The following is a 22,725-nucleotide window of genomic DNA, read 5'->3' on the forward strand; positions in this document are numbered from 1 at the left end:
AAACATGCATTGGTTGTTTTTTAAAGAATAACCAATGATATGCAACATATTGGCAAAACGTTTGGCGGATATTTCAACCCAAACAAACCGTTCACTTCCTCAGTCCTCCGGTCCTTAATAAACATCACTAATTTTACAGTTAGACAAAGCCTAATTCTCAGGTTAGTTAAATGGTACAGTCTTAGTCTAGATGTAGTGTTAGACCTAGCCGTAGGAAACTACAATCTAGTCTTAGGACGTCACTAGACTCGCTAGATCTATATAGAGTAGTTTATGCTATTCGGACACCTATCCTATGAGATGAGCCTATAATTAGGCTATAGTAGATTCTAGTATTATAAAGTTTATACTTAATAAAGTAAGTATTACTAGACTAGTATACTAGCCTCCTATTAGTGTTCCTGCGATGTAAAGTTTTACCGATTATTGTTGATTATAAAGGATACTTAGAATGACTTAGATCTAAGATAGGTATAGGCTACTATAGGCCCAAATTTGAAAGTTTCACTTTGACAGCGCATTATTTTACAATGGTTCCACATAGTCATAGAAAAGAAAATGACGTATCAAAATCTTCTTTTTTTGAAGTAACGCCTGTATTATATAAGATAAGTTAAAGGAGAATATGGATGACTACTTACTACTTATATTTGTACCCCTAGCCCTAACCTATATTTCAAAATTTGTTATTATATTTAAGGCCATGTGTTTTCAATTCGGACAAATTTGACCCACATTATTTGATTCCGGACACCATTATTTATTTCGGACAGTCTCTATTACTATATTTAGGCCTCAATAAACTCAGATTTTAAATCTTTACTAACATTAACTAAATTTTAAGATCCCCGGGCATAACCCCTCACATTAAATCATTAAGATGTTTTGGAATTATGCATAAATACGAACACAAAAAGTAAAAATATGAACACACTTATTCTACCAAAATTAGGTCACTGGGATAGTGACTTCTATACCAACTTTTAGACTTATTTTAAATTATGTTTGAATTGTTTGCATGATTAGATGTGTGTTGAATGTTTGTGTTTTTTGTTTATTAATTTAATAAATTTCTAATACAGATGTCAGATGATCTTTTGTAGTATAGTACATCATCATCTCATGTTAGGATAGCCATTCTTGCCTAACTGGATTCTCAATATTCTCTCTCTATATAAATCTAGATCTATCTAGTAGGTCTAGATCTAAGCATTTAACTTCATTCAATGTACCAAGCTCACTCCAAACATTTACCCATTTATTCTCTATTAAAAAAACAACAAACAAACAAATATAATATAATAAGATCATTTTTTATTGATGTCCAAAACTGGCTGTCCGAAATAAATTTTGGTAAGAAAATCGTAATTTAATTCGGACACCCTACTAATTTTTTATTTGTATGGAATCAGACAACTTGGCTTATAAATCAAATAAATCAGCTCCAAAAACAGAATAAATATTGCCGGGCTCATTAGTATAGACTTAGCCAATCAAAAAATATAGTCTTAACCCTAGGAAGAGGTAAAGTCATCCGGGTAACATAGGAAAAAACAACAACCTGATTTACACATTTGAAATTCGTTTTTCTTACATAAAAAGACAGCTAAATAGAAGGAAATTGGTTCAGAATCATTGGAAAATGGACAAGCACATTTTACAGCGTGCTAGTTTTATAATAAATATTAAAATAATTATTTAATGACCACAAAAACAGCGAATGTCCGAATTCATGTAATATCCGAAATAAATAAACTACTATAGGTCTAGACTTAAAAGATCTATACTAGAGTCTACTCTAGATGACTATCTAATCATTTTTTCCTAAGTCAATCTAGAATCTAGTAATCTAGATCATAGTAGATCTAGATCTATCTATAGTCTAAGTAATACTTAGACTAGAGTAAAGTTAGATCTAGAATCTAGATCTATCTAGTCTAGATTCTAGATATATATCTAGTTACTTTTTCTAGTACACAGTTAGATCTAGATCTAGAATTAGAGTTAGAGTAAATAAAACTAAAGAGTATGTAACTAGATCTATAATACTATATCTATTAATTATTTTAATACTTGACTTAGACGTCTAGTCTTGTAATAATTATAATAGTAAGTAGATCTTAACCAGGCATGTTAAACACAGCGTTTGGGGGCTGCATGCGGCCCGCGACCACCTTGCATGCGGCCCACTTGGTCACCTCAAAAATTATCAAAATAATCATAATTTATTATAATGTTAAACTATTACGCTGGAAAATAAAAGATGACAAGCTACTTGAATTGAAAAAATAGCATTTGTGAAACTGAAAAATGAGATTTGGTTTTGCAGTGAAAGCCAGCTACATTTTGTCAAACTTAATTGTAAGCATTAGCAAATCATTTAGTGAAGGTGATTTATGAAAACATTCAAAGAAATAGCGTTAACTTGGAACACTGTGGCAGATAGAATAAATGACATGTCAGTCAGATTGCATGGACAATTAAAAAAAACAAAATAGTGGATTTTGAATTCTTTTCATTGGCTCTCGATGAGTCAACTAATGTAACGGGTGTAGCAAAGTTGGCTATATTCATAAGGGCATGTGACAGGAATTTTGAGATTCATGAGGAGCTACTTGAGTTCTGTTCTATGCATAACATCACAAGTGAGGATGGTTTTGAGAAATAACGGTGATGTTGCAGTACAATTTATCTTTGGTAAAGCTAGCTACTCTAACAACGGATGGTGCACCAACCATGAAATGAAATGGTTTTGATGCAAAGCTACTTGCAAAAATAAGAGAGACTGATGCTAAATTTAAATGTTCTCATTTTCAGTGCATCATTCACCAAGAAACATTCTACTCGCAGCAATTACAGTTACAACATATGTGCTAAGACCAGTTTCAGTCGTTCTGAATTTTATTTGTCCCCGTGTTTTAAAACCTCAACAATTTTCAATGTTTCTGGATGACTTTGTACACAAATTTGATTGTGTTCCCTACTACATAGAATTTTGCTGGCTCTCCTTTCATAAAGTATTGAAGAGATTTTTTGCACTGCGTGAAGAAATTGTATGAAAGTGTCAGTGGCAAACAAACTTCAACCTGACATTAATAAACTTGTATCCCAGAAAAGATGTCAAGCATCAGGACAATGAAAATAACGCATAAACATAGTAATTTTTAATTACCAAAATGTACTAAAAATTTAGCTAACTAAGGGACAGGTGTGCCATTAATTATTGCATTCTATTGTATTGTTTCTAATTTACATAAAACTAGTAGGCTGTTTTGCAACTGATTTTTGGCTGCGGCCCCTCAGGTCATACTAAGTTTTTATGCGGCCAAACACCTTATTGAGATTGACATGCCTGATCTATATAGTTCGTCTATCGTGGTTCGATGATGACCACTTTGTCATCCAGGGGGCTGAGGGCTTTGCACTGGGGTTTTATGCCTCCTCATGTGGCTGGTGAGACCTAAGTGAGCCCGGAATGTTCGGCCGCACACTGGGCAGGTTATTCCAGCTGGAGCTAGTGTTGTGGGCCTTGCTTTTCTTTTCTGGCGTTTTTCTTCTGCCAGCATTGTTCTTTTTTCCTCAGCAACCTGTGCGCCAGTTCTCACAGCGCGACGCCATGATGCTCTGTCATGTGCCTCTGTCTCCCAGGTGCCTGGGTCTATGCTGAACGCCTTCAGAGAAGCTTTGAGGGTGTCCCTGAAGCGCTTTCTTTGACCACCTTGCGAGCGCTTTCCTTCGCTTAGTTGGCCATACAAGAGTCGTTTAGGGATGGGGTTAGGGCCTGATCTAAACTATCAGTATCAGATCATTTATATTTATTATTAGTACATCACATCATCATGATTATTATCATCTAGATTCTAGACCTAGAATACCTAGATTCTAGATAAGTCATTAGATACTACTAGTACTACTAGTCTAGTACTAGTAACTAGATCTAGAATTTAGTTACTTTCTAGTAAAAAAAAAACAAGATTACAAAGAGAGTTTGTGTTACACAAACTCAGAGGCGGCCCCCGTCGAAGTCGGATCCCTGTCGGATCTGCATATTCGCAAATAATATTCAAGAGGTGATTTAATTTTGATGTAAAATGTTTTACACGTTTCTGATGTTCCTTCAGAGTTGAAGATAATTACTTCCTAGTCCAAACCTCCCGCCGTAAATTTAAATTTAATAAAAAAATAGTAGATTAGTTTTAGTATATTAAAACATTACAATATTGATCAAAACGTTTGGAAATGAAAATCTACACTTTTTTTTTACACTTTAAGTTTAGAAATTGAAATTCTACATCTTAATCTAGTCTATTTTAGTCTAAACTAGATCTAGAAATTCTAGATCTAGACTCTAAAATACTTTTAATTAGAATATAAATCCAGATCTAGATATACTGTAATAAAAATCTAGATCTAGTTTAAAAATCTAGATTAGATCTAAATCAAGATATCATTCCTTTTTTAAACGCGAGTCACATAACGAGGCTTAATAAACATTACTATACCGAGTTCTTTTTTCATTTCATTTGAAGAATTAATTCCATATAACGTCAGAGGGAAAAAAAAACACTACGTCACACGGCCTTGCTAGACTAAAAATCGCCTTCATCTATAAGAGCCATTTATCGAGTGTTCATAGACTTTGGTGCACCGAGTGCGTTCTTTAAGCATTTCATTTAAAGAATTCATTCCATATGACGTCAAAGGAAAAAAAAACACTACGTCACACGGCCTAGCTAGAATAAAAATCGCCTTCATCATTACGAGCCTTTTATCGAGTGTTCATAGACATTGGTGCACCGAGTGCGTTCTTTTAGCATTTCATTTAAAGAATTCATTCCATATGACGTCAAAGGAAAAAAAACACTACGTCACAAGGCCTAGCTAGACTAAAAATCACCTTTATCAACACGAGCCATTTCTCGAGTGTTCATAGACATTGGTGCACCGAGTGCGTTCTTTTAGCATTTCATTTAAAGAATTCATTCCATGTGACGTCAAAGGAAAAAAAAACACTATGTCACACGGCTTAGTTAGACTAAAATATGTTTCATTAATACAAGCAATTTTTTCGAGGGTTAATAGACATTGGTGCACCGAGTGCGTTCTTTTAACATTACATTTAAAGAGTCCATTCATATGACGTCAAAGAAAAAAAATTCCATTACCTCACAATAGGCTAGTACCGGTACCATAAAAACCGACCAACAGACAAAACGCACAAAAATAAGCTTCTTTTATTCGGATGGGGGCACTAAACAAAAAAAATAAAATCTGATTTTTAAAAAAAGTTTAAGGAATTGGTTTAGCACCTGATCATGTTGCGACGTTACGCTACTGCACGAAAATCGCTGCATAAAAAGTCCATTTAAAAAAATGTGCGTGATATTTACATACAAAGTGCATTATTAGCCTTTATAAACAAACAGAAATGTTTTCTTTTAATTTTAGCAGCTAGTTGACCAGAAAAAACGTCTTTAACTATTATTTGTATTTGTTGTAAACATTTCCTGTACATTTTAAAAATATATTTGACTTAGTGATACTGAAAATACACAAAAATTGTCCATCTTTGTTAGCATATTGTAACATTGCCTCCCTTACATTTACGTAATTGTTTTAGAATTGGTGTATTTTTATGAAAAAATCGCTTGCATAATTAATTTTATAAATTAAACGGTTTGCTTTTAGAAAACCAAAAGTAGCCGTTGCACCTAAACTTTTCAAGCCGGATTTAATGATGAAATAATATTTTTCATATCTCTTCTAGTTTTCGAGATCTGAGTGTGACAGACGGACATTTTGCACAAACCTAATAGCGGCTTTTTCCCCTTACGGGGGCCGCTAAAAAAAGTAGTTTAGATCTGTATCACTATCACACTCACAGTGTATATCATATATCTGTTTTAGTGTTTGGGACCCCTCATCCTCATCTCAAGAAAACATAACTTTAAGAAACTCATGAAACTTGAAAACATACACAAAATACCTTAAATAGAGCAGTGAGATTCATAACACATATGAATATTCACATTTGAGTAACAGTAACACACTAGTGAAGTGTCACTAGACTCACTAGTCAGTAAAAGTCACTAGAATCTATAGTAGTTTATTTAATTCGGACATTACATGAATTCGGACATTCGCTGTTTTTTGTGGTCATTAAATAATTATTTTAATATGTATTATAAAACTAGCACGCTGTAAAATGTGCTTGTCCATTTTCCAATGATTCTGACCCAATTTCCTTCCATTTAGCTGTCTTTTTGTGTAAGAAAAACGAATTTCAAATGTGTAAATCAGGTTGTTGTTTTTTCCTATGTTACCCGAACGACTTTACCTCTTCCTAGAGTTAAGACTATATTTTTTGATTGGCTAAGTCTATACTAATGAGCCAGGCAATATTTATTCTGTTTTTGGAGCTAATTTATTTGATTCATAAGCCAAGTTTTCTAATTCCATACAAAAAAAAATTAATACGGTGTCCGAATTAAATTACGATTTTCTTACCAAAATTTATTTCGGACAGCCAGTTTTGGACATCAATAAAAATGATCTTATATTATATTTGTTCGTTTGTTGTTGTTTTTTTTTAATAGAGAATAAATGGACAAATATTTGGTGTGAGCTTGGTACATTGAATGAAGTTAAATGCCTAGATCTAGACCTACTAGATAGATCTAGATTTATATAGAGAGAATATAGAGGATTCAGTTAGTCAAGAATGGCTATCGTAACCTGTAGGGGCCTACTATACTACAAAAGATCATCTGTATTAGAAATTTATTAAATTAATAAACAAACAAAAAAAACACAAACATTCAACACACATCTAATCATGCAAACCCCAAACATTCAACACACATAAAATAAACAAACATAAAATAAGTCTAAAAGTCGGTGCAGAAATCACTATCCCAGTGACCTAATTTTGGTAGAATAAGTGTGTTCATATTTTTATTTTTTGTGTTCGTATTTATGCATAGTTTGAAAACATCGTAATGATTTCATGTGAGGGGCTATGCCTGGGGATCTTAAAATTTAAATAATATTAATATAGAATTAAAATCTGAGTTTATTAATGCCTAAATATAGAGACTGTCCGAAATAAATTATGGTGTCCGGAATCAAATAATGTGGGTCAAATGTGTCAGAATTAAATGAAAACACACAGCCTCTTTGACCTTAAATATAATAACAAATATAGGTTTGGGGAACAAATATAAGTAGTCATCCTTATTCTCCTTTAACTAAAGAAGATTTTGATACTTCATATTTTTTTTCTATGTCAAACCATTGTAAAATAATGCGCTGTCAAAGTCAAACTTTCAAATTTGTGCCTATAGGTGTCCGAATAACATAAACTACTCTATATAGTTAATAACTTAATATAGATCTAGAAACAGTTATAACAGTCAGTAGTAACACTGTTACACTACTCAACTACTTTGAAACACCTTTCCTTTGCCTTTACTAAAATTTACTGTGACTTTACTAAAGTTACTAGATCTAGATAGATTTTTAGATCTAGATCTAGAAAACGAAAAATCTAGACTAGTAAGATCACTAAATTTACTATTTAGAAAAAATTCTGCCTTCTTCACTGTCTTCACTGATTCAGGATAGAAAGTCAATCTAGATATCTACATATATAATAAAATAGATTTTTAATAGATTTAGACTTTAGATCTATTAGGCTAATTAGGTCTATATAGCCACTCCTTGCTTTATTAAAGATCTACACTCTAAAACTTTTTTTGCCATGTCAGTTGTATCCCTCTTTTCTACTAGACTAGAATCTAGATCTAGTGCAAAATTGAACATGGAAAATGCTTTGTTAATTAAAAGTACAGGCACAGGATATCAACAACTGGTTAAAATTCAAATTTTGTGTATCGTCTTCCGAGGGAGAAAAATAGTAATTGTAAATGAGTGAGCTATGATAATAGAGAGAGCTGGGTCTATTTATTAATTAATTTATTAGGTGAAACTTTTAAAACATAACATGTTTTTATGCAAAATAATGGCGTCTTTTTATTAATACACAAACTACATGTTCCTCATTTTCAACCTGTGTTCCTTATTGGGTGGTAGGCATGTTTGTTGACTTTTGCAGAAAATTAAAAAAAAAAAACACTTGCCATATATCAAGCTGCTAAAACACTTTTTGGAACTATTCTCTGAAGTGCTGAGCATATTATACAAAAATCCTTTCTTTTATTTATTTATTAACAGATTGGCTAGAGAAAGATTTTTGGGGGGGGGGGGGCTCAAAACTATCACTGCAGATAATGACACAAGATTGATTCAACACATGTAAATATTTTGGGGGGGGGGGGGGGGAAAGCAACAGAAAAAAGTGTGTTTTTAAATTAAAAATAAATTAGAGTGTTATTAAATTATATACTAAATTAGTTAGAGGAAATTTAAATGTTGCTTTTAAATTTTATTTATATCCAGCTACTTTATATTTCCTTAAAAAAAAACAAGATAGAAATTTATAAATATAATATATTTGTTTAACTTTGACAATTTACACATTTCTTCTCTGTTTAGTTTTTCATCTGGGCAAAATAAATAATTTTGACATTCTAATGTAATTTCTTGAAGTTGGGCAGTACTCTAATATCAACCATCACAATGCCTCGGACAGCTGCAAGTGGTAAGACCATACTTTCTAGTTAAAGAAATCAGTTAGAAGCATAAGTTTAATAATGGAGTATTAGAGTAAATAAAAAATAGAATGATAACTTGTATACTTGCAGTTTTAACTTTTGTTTTTATGTTTATGTCTGTTATGTTCTCATATCATTATCTTTGTTGAGAGTGCTATATAAATTATTATTATTATGTTTGATAGAGTAGGAATTAAATCATGTTATTTTGGGGCTAAAGAAAATCTTGTCATGTATGGTACAAAAGTTTGTGTTTTGATTCTTTCAGGAGGAAAAAAGATTCCTAGTTCTCACAAACTTCCAGAGCAATTTCCCCCTGGCACAGTTATGCAGGATGTATGCAAACAAGAATGGTGCTTAGGTGCGGTAGTAGGAAAAGGTGGTTTTGGCCTGATTTACTTGGGTAAGTGATAGAATTAAGACATCCTGTTAGTGGTCAACATTTACATTTCTGTACATTTGATTTCCAGATAATTTAACCATAATGTGACTTTGATGCAGGTATGATTCTGCCTCTCTACGTCTTGATGAAGCTTATGGAGCTAGGGCCCAGTGATGTTTCTTTCTTTACAGCTATAGCACTTGCAATTTTCTTTGTTTCATCCGTTTTTAGCTATTGTTGCTTTCAGGTAAAAATTAATAGAAACATAATTTTATCTGTTTTCCCATACCTCTTTTAGAACTTTTTTTGTGTGTGTTTATCAAATTATATTTCAGAGAACTTTTTTTGAAAGATTTGAATGAACATTGTTACAGCTTTTACATTTAAACTTGATTTTTTTTGTCTTCTTTTCATTAAATGTTTTGTCCTCCATGACATACCTGCATCAAAATAAACATTTTGATTGGTTTCACTTGTAGTATGTTATTTTTTGAAATTTTTAAGACTTAATATAGTTGTTTTTTTAAGTATGATATATATATATATATATATCATAATAATAGTACAACATTGTGTAAGAGTTGGAATATCATAAAAGCATATTTCAGTGGTTTGCCTGATTGATTCAGATGTAGTCTACATAAATGTTATTACATCTGATGCAGTCAATTTTTGGTCAGCATCTGTATTTGAAAGATATATATTTTTAAATATTAAATGTATTTGACATGGTAATGTAGAGTTCCCCATCTGTCTCTTTTAGGATTCAGAAGCTCACTCCCTATCTTAGCCAGTAATAGTAGGCTTATATCTGAGCTAGTATTTAAAGCATTTTTAATAAATTTATCTGTTAAGCCATTACAACTGAATCATATATACTTTTTTACATCTTCTATACACAATTACACTGCAAGTTTTTAATTTGTAGAAGCTAAATTTGATAGATAATTAAATTAATTACAGCATAATTCTGTAATTTTACCACTTTATTGTTATTATTTATTTTGATGATTTATTTTGAGAAAAGGGTTCAGTTAGTTAAACAAAAAATTAAAAAAAATTTTTTTTACATTCTACACAATTGCTAATCAAAACTAATGAATCTTTCATTGACATTGTCTTTGTTTGCTTCACATGTGGCATATTATGTTTTTTATTACTAGAAATTTCCTAATTACTTAAAGTTATGCAAGTTTGTTCTTTTATCTTCAACAAACAAATAACCTCTATTAGTGGAAATAAAGATTATTTTATTGAACCAAATATCAGTAACTTAGATATAAACTATGTTTATTTAGACTTAAGATCCTCCCGCACTGTGTAGCACAAAGATCTGTCACTTGCAAGGTATTCCCACCTGGAGTCCACTGAAAGTGTGGCATCAAGTTATATGAAGATGTCCCTCTTTGTGCTTTCCTTGTATTTGCCTCCATGGCATTGCAACTCTTGAGTATGCATGATTCATTTTGTTGGAGAACATGTCCTGCAAACCTCATGCAACGCTCTGTCACAACCTCATTAAGTGGTCGATTTCCAGTATGGCATAGGATTTCCTTGTTTGAGACCCGATCTCTATAACTGACTCCTAAAATCCGTTTAAGACATTATTTGTTGTGCCACATTTTGGCAGATAACTTCCATGTCTCGCATGCATAAGTGGCTATTAGGATGTATGTTTATTCAACTTTAATTTTACTATTGACACACCAAAACACTAAAAGAATATTTTGTTAATTAGATTATAATTCAATTATTGCTTATTTTCAAACCAGTTAGTTGCTAGTATTGAGATTATCATTACTAAGGAAAATAACTTTATCTCATTTTATGTTATGTCAGTCATGCTCCATTCCTTGTAGGTAAACTTTTAACTGAAGAAAGACTTCTACAAACTGTTGACTGAAATTGTGGCGCTATGTCTTCAATGGGTGACATAGAAATAATTTCAATAAGTAGTGATGTAGATTTGTGGCCATTTTCTCAGAATTAAGTATATGTATTCAGTCCACTGCTGTTTATTTATTGTCTTAAGCTTGGCATCCAAGATGCTGGGCATGTACACAAGCTCATTAACTGATAACATAACACAAACACAATAGTCCTAAGAACTATAAGCTAATAAACATATTTATATAGGAAAAAAAAACACGAGTGAAAAAAAAATTTAAAAGAAACAGCACTAGGTAATTAAGTCATCTTCAGTATCACACCATGAAACTGGTTTAAAATTATTTCCACTCTATATCATTTGTTTGCAGAAGTTTCAAAATCAATTTTCTTCACTGTTGTTTTGCTTTTTTTTTTTTTGCTTTTTCTTTTAGACTTAAATCAAATTATTCAAAAAAGTTGTTTTCTGACTATTACCCAGAAGATAACTATCAAGTGTTTTATTGCATATTTGAAGTGTTGTTTTTTTTTTCAATTGTTTCAGCCTCAAGAAAAGGAGGAGCAGGAACAAAATCAGAAGCCACAGATTTCGTAATCAAAATTGTAAGAATTTCTTTTTTGTTGTTGTTGTTGTAAATCCTAAATATATTGCTAATCACTGGAATTTCAAAAAAAAATTTTTTTTTTGTGTTTGTTTGTTAACATTTTTTTTTAATCTCATTGACTCCATAATTATTTTCCACAATTGGATGGAATTAATATTTTCTCCCTTTCAGAGTGTGAAAAAAATGATTTGATAAAAATTTTTTAACTTTTTTTTTTACTATTCAAAAATTATATATTTTGGTATTGAATTAAAGGAGAATGCATTTTTTATATAAAAAATAATTAATAAAGCTAAAAAAATATTATTTTAATATTAGTTTATGAAAATAAAAAAATGAAAACTAACCGAATGGGGAAAAGTCTCCAGGATCTAGAAATAGACCAGATCCAGGAAAAATTATAGTCAAAGAGTTAATTTATGAGCGAATAGAAAACTTTGTGACTTTTTTTTTTTTTTTTTATCTTCAAAGGAGCCTAAAGAAAATGGCCCTCTCTTTTGTGAAATGCAGTTTTATCAAAGAGTGGCCAAAAAAGAATGCAGTGAGTAAATAAATTGTGAAGTACCACCTATATTATTATTTTGAGACAATCCTTTATTTTTAAACCCATAAATAAGTACAATAATGTTGTTAGAAATACACAATGGTGTCATTATTTAATTTAATGATAAATATATTAAATATTTATTTGGTATACTTGTGATGAGTTTATATGTAGACAAGTGTAATAATTTTTTTCTTTTCAATCTTTCAGTCGAAACATTTATTACAAAAAACAAGTTGAAATACCTAGGTATCCCTCCATATATTGGCACTGGCAACATCACTTTTAAATCTAAAGAATATCGTTTTCTTGTTATGGATCGTTTTGAAACTGACCTGCAGAAACTTCTCTTAGACAAGGGTGGAACTTTCCCTCCAAGTGTGGTTTATGCTGTTGGACTCAGAATGGTATATTTTATCCTTGCACACATTTTTTTAAAATGTTAACCAAACCAAAAGAAAATATATTTTTTTTGGCACCTAATATTCCTTTTTCTTTCATTTCCAACAAAACCTATATCTTATCTTATCTTTTAGATTACAGACATTACTTTAAAAAAAAAAAAAAAAAGATAATTACCTTCTATGCATTTCATATGTCAATAGAGTCAATTAATTAGATATTGTCAATACCTGTGAGCTAAAACTTTTGTTTCTTGGGGTGACTAAACATCTTTACAAAATAAGCCTTGCCATATGTGTTTTAATAAATGTTGAAGAAAAAAGCTAATATTTCTTACTATGCAGAATCTCTAATGTGTTAACTTTTTTTTTCTATTACTTAGCAACATAGGCATGCCTTTATTAACTTTTTTTTTTGTATTCATTTACTAGATAGATGCTCTTCAGTTTTGTCATGAGAATGAATATGTACATGCAGACATCAAAGCATCTAATATATTACTGAAAAATATTAAAGATACTCAACAGGTAATAATAATCTTTGTTTTGTCTTGTACAGCTTTATAAATATTTTTTTAACACTCGCTATTGGGACCTCCTTCAATAGGTTGTCTTATTAGGGTGAGTGTTAAAAAAGGATTTCCCTTGCTAGATTTGTTCCAATTAGCAGTAGCATATTACTAAAAAAAAAAAAAAAAACACATGAGCTTATCTACTCTGTTTATTATCCATTTCATTTGCAGGTTTTTCTTGTTGATTTTGGTCTAGCTTATAGATATACAGTCAATGGTGATCACAAAGTATATAAAGAGGACCCAAGACAAGCACATAATGGAACCATAGAATTCACCAGCAGAGATGCCCATAAAGGAGTTGGTAATACATAAGATACCTACGGTTTAAAAAAAAAAGTATTTCTTATCTTGGTTTTAGAAATGTTGAACAAAAATACTTTGACCTCGCTTTAATTTTAAGTGGACAGACTGAGTTCATATTAGTGAGGTATGAAGTGAGTTAATGAATAGGTTACTATAAGTTGAATAGGTTACTATAAGTGAGGTATGAAGTGAGTTACTATAAGTGAGGTATGAAGTGAGTTACTATAAGTGAGGTATGGAGAGAGTTAATGAGTAGGTTAGTAGATAAGTGAGGTATGGAGAGAGTTAATGAGTAGGTTAGTAGATAAGTGAGGTATGGAGAGAGTTAATGAGTAGGTTAGTAGATAAATGAGGTACAAAGTGACAACATAAGTAAGGTAAAAATGAATAAATAAAAAAAATGTTATTGAAATGCTTTAACTTCAAACATTGGACAGTATTTCAGGTGCCAGTTGTTTTGTTTTTTTCTTTTCAAAAATTTTAATTTCTATTAAGTGAAGCTATAAAGCTGTTTAAACCCTTTTAGAATTTGTGTGCTTTGACTCCCTTATTCAACAACAGGAGCACATAGAAAACAAAAGTAATTAATTATGACTTAGCGATTGGTTAATTTTTTTTATTGATCATGTGTTGTTATCGAAAATGAATAACTGTATAAAGTTTAAACTTGATCAGAGAAAGGGACGTTGGAGAAATAAAAGAAATAATGTTTAAAAGATTTCCATCAAACTGAGGGAGTAAGTTGATACAAGCTGAGTGGAATATATTTCTGAGACCACTTTTATAGCTCATTACTTTTTTTTTCTTTTAAAAGCTTTATATCAGTTCATTTGTAAAAAAAAAAAAAAAAATTATGTGCATCAAAATAATTTGACGACTTACAAAAAAGCAAAAGCCAATAGTTTGTCAAAAATTGATTTTATTTTTTATTCTCAGCGCCTTCACCTAGAGGGGACATGGAAATTCTTGGCTACTGCATGTTACAATGGTTATGTAAAAAGTTGCCATGGGAAGATCATTTGAAATCTGCACCTTTTGTTGCATCTAGTAAAGAAAAGTGAGAAATGTCTTTTTCTAAATGTTGTGTTCTGAGGTTTAAATCTGAACATCACCTTATTTAGAAATGGCATAGAAATATGTATAGACTTGACTAAAGTGGTATAAAATAGTTTTTAAGTTAATTCTTGATCTCAAAATTATTTTCACTCTTTTCCATTATATTCAATTTTATTTGACATATCTTATTTTTAGGTTTATGAATGACATTCCAAACCAAATAAAGTCTTGCTTAAAAGATTCCTCTGCAGGTTGGTAGGTTTATAGACCAGTGCTATAATTTCATTTATTTAATATTTTATTTAGCCTTCCCCCACCCTTTCCCATTCTTTGTTATGCTTATTATTATTATAAGTAAAAAAAAAGAGAATGAAATACTTAATTTTACAGATATTTTGAGGAAGTATTTTGAACTTGTAAAAACTCTGAAATATGACAGTACACCTAACTATGCTAGTTTCAAGAAAATTCTCCATGAAGGTTTGTCTAATGTTGGGCAGAAAGATGAATGGAAAATTGATTTTGGTTCACCAAAGGTAGGCTATTGTTTTGAAAAAAAATATTGTAACATCACAATGCTCTATGCTACTGCATTTTGAGGTAGTCAACTGTACTTTAAGTCGGACTTTGTTCCTACACTTGGAGCTTACTGGCAACAAAACTATAAGGACAATATTTCTAACTAAATTTATAAGAATGTTTATTGTTGTATATCAATTTACATTTCTTATAAGACTAGAATGAACTGGATGTTTTTAACTTGACAGAACTTGCTGCTCTGCTACAACATTGCTATTTTCACACTTTTTAGTCCCTTTTAGCTTCTGTAAGCTAATTCAATGTTAAAACGAGTTGATTGTTCCTGTTCTAAAAATTATTTATAAAACTAAAAAATTATAGAAAATTCTGATATACATGTTTTGTTTTGTAACTTCTGAACTGTACTTTTTATTTTTGCTGTAAACAAATTATTAGCAAAACATTACTTATAGTTTGCTGGACTCTTGTTTTTTTTTTAAAAGAGGCTTTTAACATTTATAAGAAAAGTGATGGTGCAGTTCAGTATATGCCATTTTTACATTCATAATCTTAACCCTTTTCAGCCTAAGCAGTTGTGTCAAAAAATATCTACTCTTCCCCATCCAAAAGAAAAGTGGCATATCTCTATGAATCTTTTTTCACTAAATTCACAGAAAAAACTAACAGAAGCATAAAGTCCTCCTTTTATAATAGAGAAAAAAGTCCATCATGTTTCAAGTCATACATAAAGTCTACATGCATGTCTAGTTGCATTCTATTCTACATTTTAACTAGATCTAACTTTATCCAATATTATAGCTAGCATCAATAGCATCTTCACTATCACTACTATTGGACACAAATAGCTGTAAATCACTTATCTTAAGCATTACAATCTTTAATTGTACAGTTGAAACATTAATATTCCCATTCTATAAAGTCTATATTTAATTCTAACCTTAACATTGGCTGAATAAGTTCCCAAAAAAAATGCAATTTTCACAAACTCATAAAATTTAAAAAGCAATACCATGCTGCAAATAACATAAAAACAGCCTCACAGTCACTCTTTAAAGTCAGAGCTTGTAAAGTTATAAATAAGAATTAAAAAACTAGCAGTGTATTTGTCAACAAAACCACCTAAAATTGTCCATTGCCGGAAAATTTAGTTAATGTGTTCAGATTAAGCATTATTATTATTAGCATTTTCCAAGTATTTTTTTTTTTATAATGAGCACCTAACTTTGAGGCTTTTATTATAGGAACTAATTAAACTAATGTATAAAAATATACATTTTTATGCCTTTTTTTTTTGTCTAAACACATTTCCCATTAGTTTAGTTTATTATTGTAAAAGATAGCCTCTCACACCTTACTTATTTTTGTAAAAGATATTTTCCATGAGTTTATTTTGTTATTATTGAAAAATTAAAAGATAACTTCTTAGACATATTTTGTTTTTCAGTTGATAGGAGTTGATAGCGAAACAGTAAGACAGCTGACTTTCTATTTGGACTGCATAATTAAACATTATTGTTTGTCAATTAACAAAAATTGTTTTGTATTGTTTTGCTTTGTTTTTCTTTTCATTTTGTTTTTGAGCTAAGTGATTTAAGTGGCACTAACCATACCTAAAGTATTTAAATAATTTATAATTAATAATTCTAAAAATTAATAAATAAAAGCATAATTTGAAATGTTTTACTCTTAAGGTAAGAAAAATGCTAAGAATGGTCAAACTAACAAAGTTTTGTGAAGACAAAGAAGTGATTAAGAGGGCATAGAAAATAATCTTCTAGGGTTTTACTATTTTAATACAAATGTATTAGCAACTGTTTTGTTTGAAGATTTTTCAACTTCTTTGTGACACATTTCACTCATGATTAAACAAAATATGCCCTATTATGTTCTAAAAAGACTAGTTGTCAATCATATTTTAAAGAATTTACATTTTTGCTCTACATTGTCCTAAGCCGATATTTCTCAAAAAAGAGTAGTTAGAATTCACACACAGCTTTTATTGTTAACTTTTAAACAGTAACTTTTTTTTTATCCACATATATACAGTCCAGAAAAAGGAAGAGTGAAGGACTTGAAGAAAGTGTTGCCAAAAAAAGCAGATCCCCTCAAAAGTCTCCAGCATCACCTAAGAAAACAATCAAAAGTGCAAAATCTAATTCCAGAAGATCTCCACAAGTAAAATCTAAGAGTGACAATTCACCTTTTGCTATGCCTGCAGATAAAAGATCTCAAATAAAATCAACTAAAAGTTCTCCTTTAGTGAAACCAGTGGCTAAAAGGTCTCCACTTGTCAATGCTAGGAACGTGAGGTCACCCCTGGTAAAGACAGACTCTTCTTTAACTGATACTAGTTCCTCAAGGTCATTGGAAGTTAAAACCAAAGCTGTTTCTAAAACAAAGACAATGTTGAATGATAGGAAGTCTCCTGTTTCCTATTTAAGCTCACCAAAAAACAGAACGAATTCATCACTGACAGGTACATTTAGTCTTTATGAATTTTTTGAACAATTAGGTGTTTCTATTGCAAATAAAAAAATTTTAGAACAATCCTATATGTATTGAAATAAGTCTTAGAAAAAATCCCATCTTTCTCTATTCTCTGTTAAACAAAAATGAAACCCTATAAATGTTGTAATGAACTAAGCTGTTCAATTTATTATGAAGGACCTGGATGATTTCAGCTGTTATCTTGGCATGATTCATTGAATTGTGCTCATTTTTATCTTTAGGCTACTCTTTTTTTTCTTCCTGTTTTGTTAATTACCTGATGTCCTTGAACTTTATTCAGAACAAGCCTACAAGTCTTAATCTTATGCAGTCTATTGAAAGGCTTTACATTGTATTTCAGCATGACTATTGATTTACATTTCTTCAGCTTATCCTATCCACTGGCGGATCCAGGGGGGGGGGGGGGGGCAGACGAATTTTAGTATAGAATTCACACAATTTGTATACGAATTCATTACTTATGTTAATAATATGTACTAATTATTTATATTTCAACCTATTTTTAGATTATTTCGCCCCCCCCCCCCCCCCCCCTCTAGTATGTTGGCCGATTTGGTGGGGTCGGGAGGGGGGCGATGGTATCAATCCCGCCCTCCCCACCATAAACTTTCGAGTGGGGGGGGGGGCGGTCCAATTTCTTTGTAGAAATCACAGCTTGCTAACAGAATCAATTAAATATCTATGTGATTAAAACTTGTTAATGATATTTTAACCGATCTTTGTATTATGTCGTTCCCTGTTTGCCAATTTATCTCTACTGCCCTTCCCACCTAAACCTTTTGAGGGGGGGGGGGCGGTCCTACTTTAATGGAGAAATCATAGTTTTTGAACAAAATTAGTTGAATTAATATATAGATTTATATTATGTCGCTCGCCTTCTTGTATCTTGGCCGTTTCGGTGAGGTTGGGGGAGTGGGAAATTGCATGTACTGCCCTTCCCACTCTAGCCCTCTGAGTGGGGGGGGGGGGGGGCGGTCCTATTTTTATGGAGAATCATAGTTTGTGAACAAAATTAGTTGAATATATATATAATATAAACTATATATTGATATGTGAACTCATTGTATATTATGTCGTACCAGACTCTAATCTCAAATTATATCATTAGTAAAATTTAAATGAAAAAGGGTTGTACCAGGTGGGAGGGGCGATTCATGCAATCGCCTTTCCCCCATCGGACAAACCAATACTTTTTCTTTTTGTATTACAGTTAGGAAATTACAAAACAAAAACATCTGTCACTAATATAATTTATATATACTATAAATAAATTCTTATATCGAGTCGCCACACCCATATTCTTTAATGCTAAATACAATCTTTAGCAGAAATTATTAAAGGAGCGAGGATTAATCGTTTTCACTCTACCCCCCCCCCCCCCCCATCCCATTTCCAGACAGAGATTATGTAATTTCACATGAATTTATCATAACTATTTTAAGAAAGACTTTGCATTCAAAAAAATTAGAATTCAAACGAAATTTTTCAGTATAAGAGTCACGATTGAGATGAATTCTAAACCCAAATCATTTTTTCATAGTCGCCTTTTTCTAACCTTTACTCAATCTGATATTTTTCTAGTTAAATAAATTTGGGACTATAACTCACAATCATAGACATATATAAATATAGACTGGCCGAAGGAAGTAACTTCATGTAGCTTGAAAACATGTATATCTATTGTATTCGGATTTCCGAATTATGAAAAATTGCACGATCTTCATTCTTAGAGATTAAACAAAACACCAGTGAACATATTGTACTACTTATATAGGTTATGACTGAAATAGATATGAATCCTTAACTTTTATACTGCTCATAAATGCTGTATAATAAAGTACACAAAATTGCAAGTCACAAATGTTCGTTTCATAAAACTCTTTAATCGGCCAGTCTATATGCTCACAATTTAGACTTTGATTTTATTGAATATTATTTATCGAATAATTTTTTTTTCGGCGGAGATCCTCAAAGCCAAAATCTAAATATGTGGGGTATCTTATCTTTTCAAGGAACAAATCGGATTTTTCGCAATGTATTAAGGGCCTATAAATTCATATTAGAATATTTTTCCACTACAACATTATTCAAAAGGTCCTTTTTTAATAGTATGAATAATGAGTTTTAGGTCAGGAGAATACGTTTCTTCTGTGAAGTATGCAAGAAAACTCTTTTGGCGGCGGCCCCGAACTCCATTGATGAATAATGAGTTGTAGATGTCAGGAGAATGCGTTACTGCAATGAAGAATGCAACAAAACGCTTTTTGCGGCGGGGCTTCGTCCCGAACTCCATTGATGAATAATGAGTTGTAGATGTCAGGAGAATGCGTTTCTACAGTGAAGAATGCAAAAAAACGCTTTTGGCGTCGGGGCTTCGCCCCGAACTCCACTGATGAATAATGAGCTGTAAATGTCAGGAGAATACTTTTCTGCAGTGAAAAAAGCAAGAAAACGCTTTTGGCGTCGGGGCTTCGCCCCAAACTCCATTGATAAATAATGAGTTGTAGATGTCAGGAGAATGCGTTTCTACAGTGAAGAATGCAAGAAAATGCTTTTGGTGGCCGGGCTTCGCCCCGAACTCCACTGATGAATAATGAGCTGTAAATGTCAGGAGAATACTTTTCTGCAGTGAAAAAAGCAAGAAAACGCTTTTGGCGTCGGGGCTTCGCCCCGAACTCCATTGATAAATAATGAGTTGTAGACGTCAGGAGAATGCGTTTCTACAGTGAAGAATGCAAGAAAATGCTTTTGGCGGCCGGGCTTCGCCCCGAACTCCACTGATGAATAATGAGCTGTAAATCTCCGGAGAATACTTTTCTGCAGTGAAAAAAGCAAGAAAACGCTTTTGGCGTCGGGGCTTCGCCCCGATCTCCATTGATAAATAATGAGTTGTAGATGTCAGGAGAATACTTTTCTGCAGTGAAAAAAGCAAGAAAACGCTTTTGTCGTCGGGGCTTCGCCCCGAACTCCACTGATGAATAATGAGCTGTAAATCTCCGGAGAATACTTTTCTGCAGTGAAAAAAGCAAGAAAACGCTTTTGGCGTCGGGCCTTCGCCCCGAACTCCATTGATAAATAATGAGTTGTAGATGTCAGGAGAATACTTTTCTGCAGTGAAAAAAAGCAAGAAAACGAACCCCACTTGAAAACCTTATAGCGATGCCCCAGTTGTTTTGTTTTTCACCAAAGGTTGAGAAATGCTGCTTTTTAAAATTCTCATATAAATATATATATATATATATATACACGCACGTTTATGCATAGGGTTAGGGTTTACTGGGCATTAGGGTTAGGGTTTGGAAAAAAATCGCCCCCCCCCCCCCCCCCCCACTCAAAAGTTCTGGATCCGCCAGTGATCCTATCTCATCATTGTGTCCTGTGTACACAGATATGCTTTATCTGACCAGACTTCACGTTTTGTATCATATCAAGAGGAAGTGTTTCACATTTAACTTTATTTTTTTTTTGTTTAGGTGTTGTTGATAAGTCATCAACTTATCGCAAGCTCAAAAGAGTTCCTAAAAGGCCAATGAAGTCATTATGTACACAGACAAGTCCACAAAAGTAGAGATAGTTTCATCACTTACTGCGTGTGTTTCATCACTTTTGAGTTAACATCTTGATAACAAAAACTTGTAAAGTATTATCATTTGAAAGGGAGGGAAAAAAAACTGCCATTTGTTTTTCTCTACTTTATAAATTTAATGGGCTTTTATAAATTTATTATTAAATGTATATACCATCATTTTAGTATTACATGATAATCATGTAATTTAAGCATTTTTATTTAAAACTTAAAATAAAAAGGACAAACAGTTTCTTATAGATCTTTACAGTGTCATCACCTTAATTCTGTAATGTTATTTTGTAATGATTCAAGCTTGAATTGTAGACCATCTGTAATGTTATGTTGTAATCATTCAAGCTTGAATTGTAGACCATCTGTAATATTATTTAGTGATCATTCAAGCTTCAATTGTAGACCATTTGTAATGTTTATATATGTGTATAGTGAAAAATAAACTAATCTGCATAAAATGTCAATATACAATTAAAGTCACATTTCATAGATCTCCTATTATTGAATGCTATTATACATTTCGTTTGTTTGTTGTTTTTTTTTTTGTGTTTTTGTTGTTTTTTTTTTGTTGATTGCAAAAAAACTTGTGTATTAAAAAATCAATTGAATCTTCTTTTTTTTTTTTTTTTTTTCCTGTTTAAGTACAGTAATAACGTAGGAATCACTTAAAAAATGAATACACTCACTTGGGTATCAAAAATTTATCAGCATTTTAATTTTCTACAATCAATTTATGGATAATTAGGATACCATTTGCTTATTTCACACTGACACTTCAACTTATTAAATTTAGAAGTATATTAGTACTTTCGTTCTATCAAATGAACGGTAGAGGAGGCTGTCACACTGTATATTGATATGGTGTACTAAGAAGAGTTGTCATTAACTTGAAGAACGAACTCAGTATGGCCTACTAAGTAGTGATGTACCAAAACTCAAAACAGGTTGATATGACCAACTTCTTGACGCATGAGACCTTTAAGTATATGTCTTGAGATTTTCTTGTAAAGTGTTGACAAAAATGAAGCCCACTGAGCTACAATGTTACACAAATGCTCTAACCATACTATTCATACACAGACATGTATACCCCAAAATCTCGTGTACCTTCACCATGTGGAAATGAACCTGTCATATCAAGACCATATGGTTCAGTTAGTACTAAGTGCAGGGACGACCATAGGCAGCCGCTCGTGTCTCCAATTGGGGAAAATGGGGGGGGGGGGGTCTCGCAAAGGAATAAAAATAAAATACTTAAGAAATAGCAAAACTACTGTTGAAATACACTAGGTTTCCTTTCACATTTGTTTAAATATATATTTTCTATTTCATTTGGGGCCACCAAATTCAATTTGCATAGGGCCTCCAATTATCTAAGGTGACAAAAAAAATCAACAATGTTGAACCATTATTCAAAATTATATGGATAATTTCCTTAACTTCCCCCGTTACCTGTTGACAATAATAGGAGTATGGCCCACTGGGTTTCAATGTTAGGTCTATATAATCATCTGTATATCTCTGAAATAATACTTTAAGTTGAATTGCCAATTATTAGAAGTTGACTCTTTTAACTAAAGATGGAGGATCAATAAAGGAGATAAAACCATTTTAACTTCAGCATCCACTGCCGAGCAAACTGGAAAAGTAACACCAGATTCCAAGTAAAATT

The 22,725-nt window shown here is 31.9% G+C and overlaps 1 protein-coding gene across 4 annotated transcripts; it reads left to right on the plus strand.

The window, feature by feature from the left end:
- Positions 1-11: 11 nt before the first annotated feature.
- LOC106057004 (serine/threonine-protein kinase VRK1-like) lies at positions 12-21,544 on the plus strand. 4 transcript variants are annotated; one of them, XM_013214002.2, is made up of 14 exons: positions 12-161; positions 8,554-8,659; positions 8,941-9,075; positions 11,486-11,544; positions 12,018-12,087; positions 12,301-12,497; positions 12,924-13,019; positions 13,235-13,367; positions 14,306-14,426; positions 14,621-14,676; positions 14,816-14,961; positions 16,410-16,433; positions 17,012-17,441; positions 20,947-21,544. In XM_013214002.2, the coding sequence occupies exons 2-14, from the start codon at positions 8,638-8,640 to the stop codon at positions 21,039-21,041; spliced, it is 1,584 nt and encodes a 527-aa protein (XP_013069456.2). In that variant the 5' UTR covers positions 12-161; positions 8,554-8,637; the 3' UTR covers positions 21,042-21,544. The 4 variants fall into 4 exon arrangements, with proteins under 4 accessions (XP_013069456.2, XP_013069458.2, XP_013069457.2 ...); XM_013214003.2 differs by having other exon boundaries at positions 50-161; positions 8,608-8,659; XM_013214004.2 differs by lacking the exon at positions 16,410-16,433.
- The last annotated feature ends 1,181 nt before the right edge of the window (positions 21,545-22,725 follow it).

Source organism: Biomphalaria glabrata, chromosome 3 (genome assembly GCF_947242115.1).
Source record: "Biomphalaria glabrata chromosome 3, xgBioGlab47.1, whole genome shotgun sequence".
Taxonomy (NCBI): Eukaryota; Metazoa; Mollusca; class Gastropoda; family Planorbidae; genus Biomphalaria; species Biomphalaria glabrata.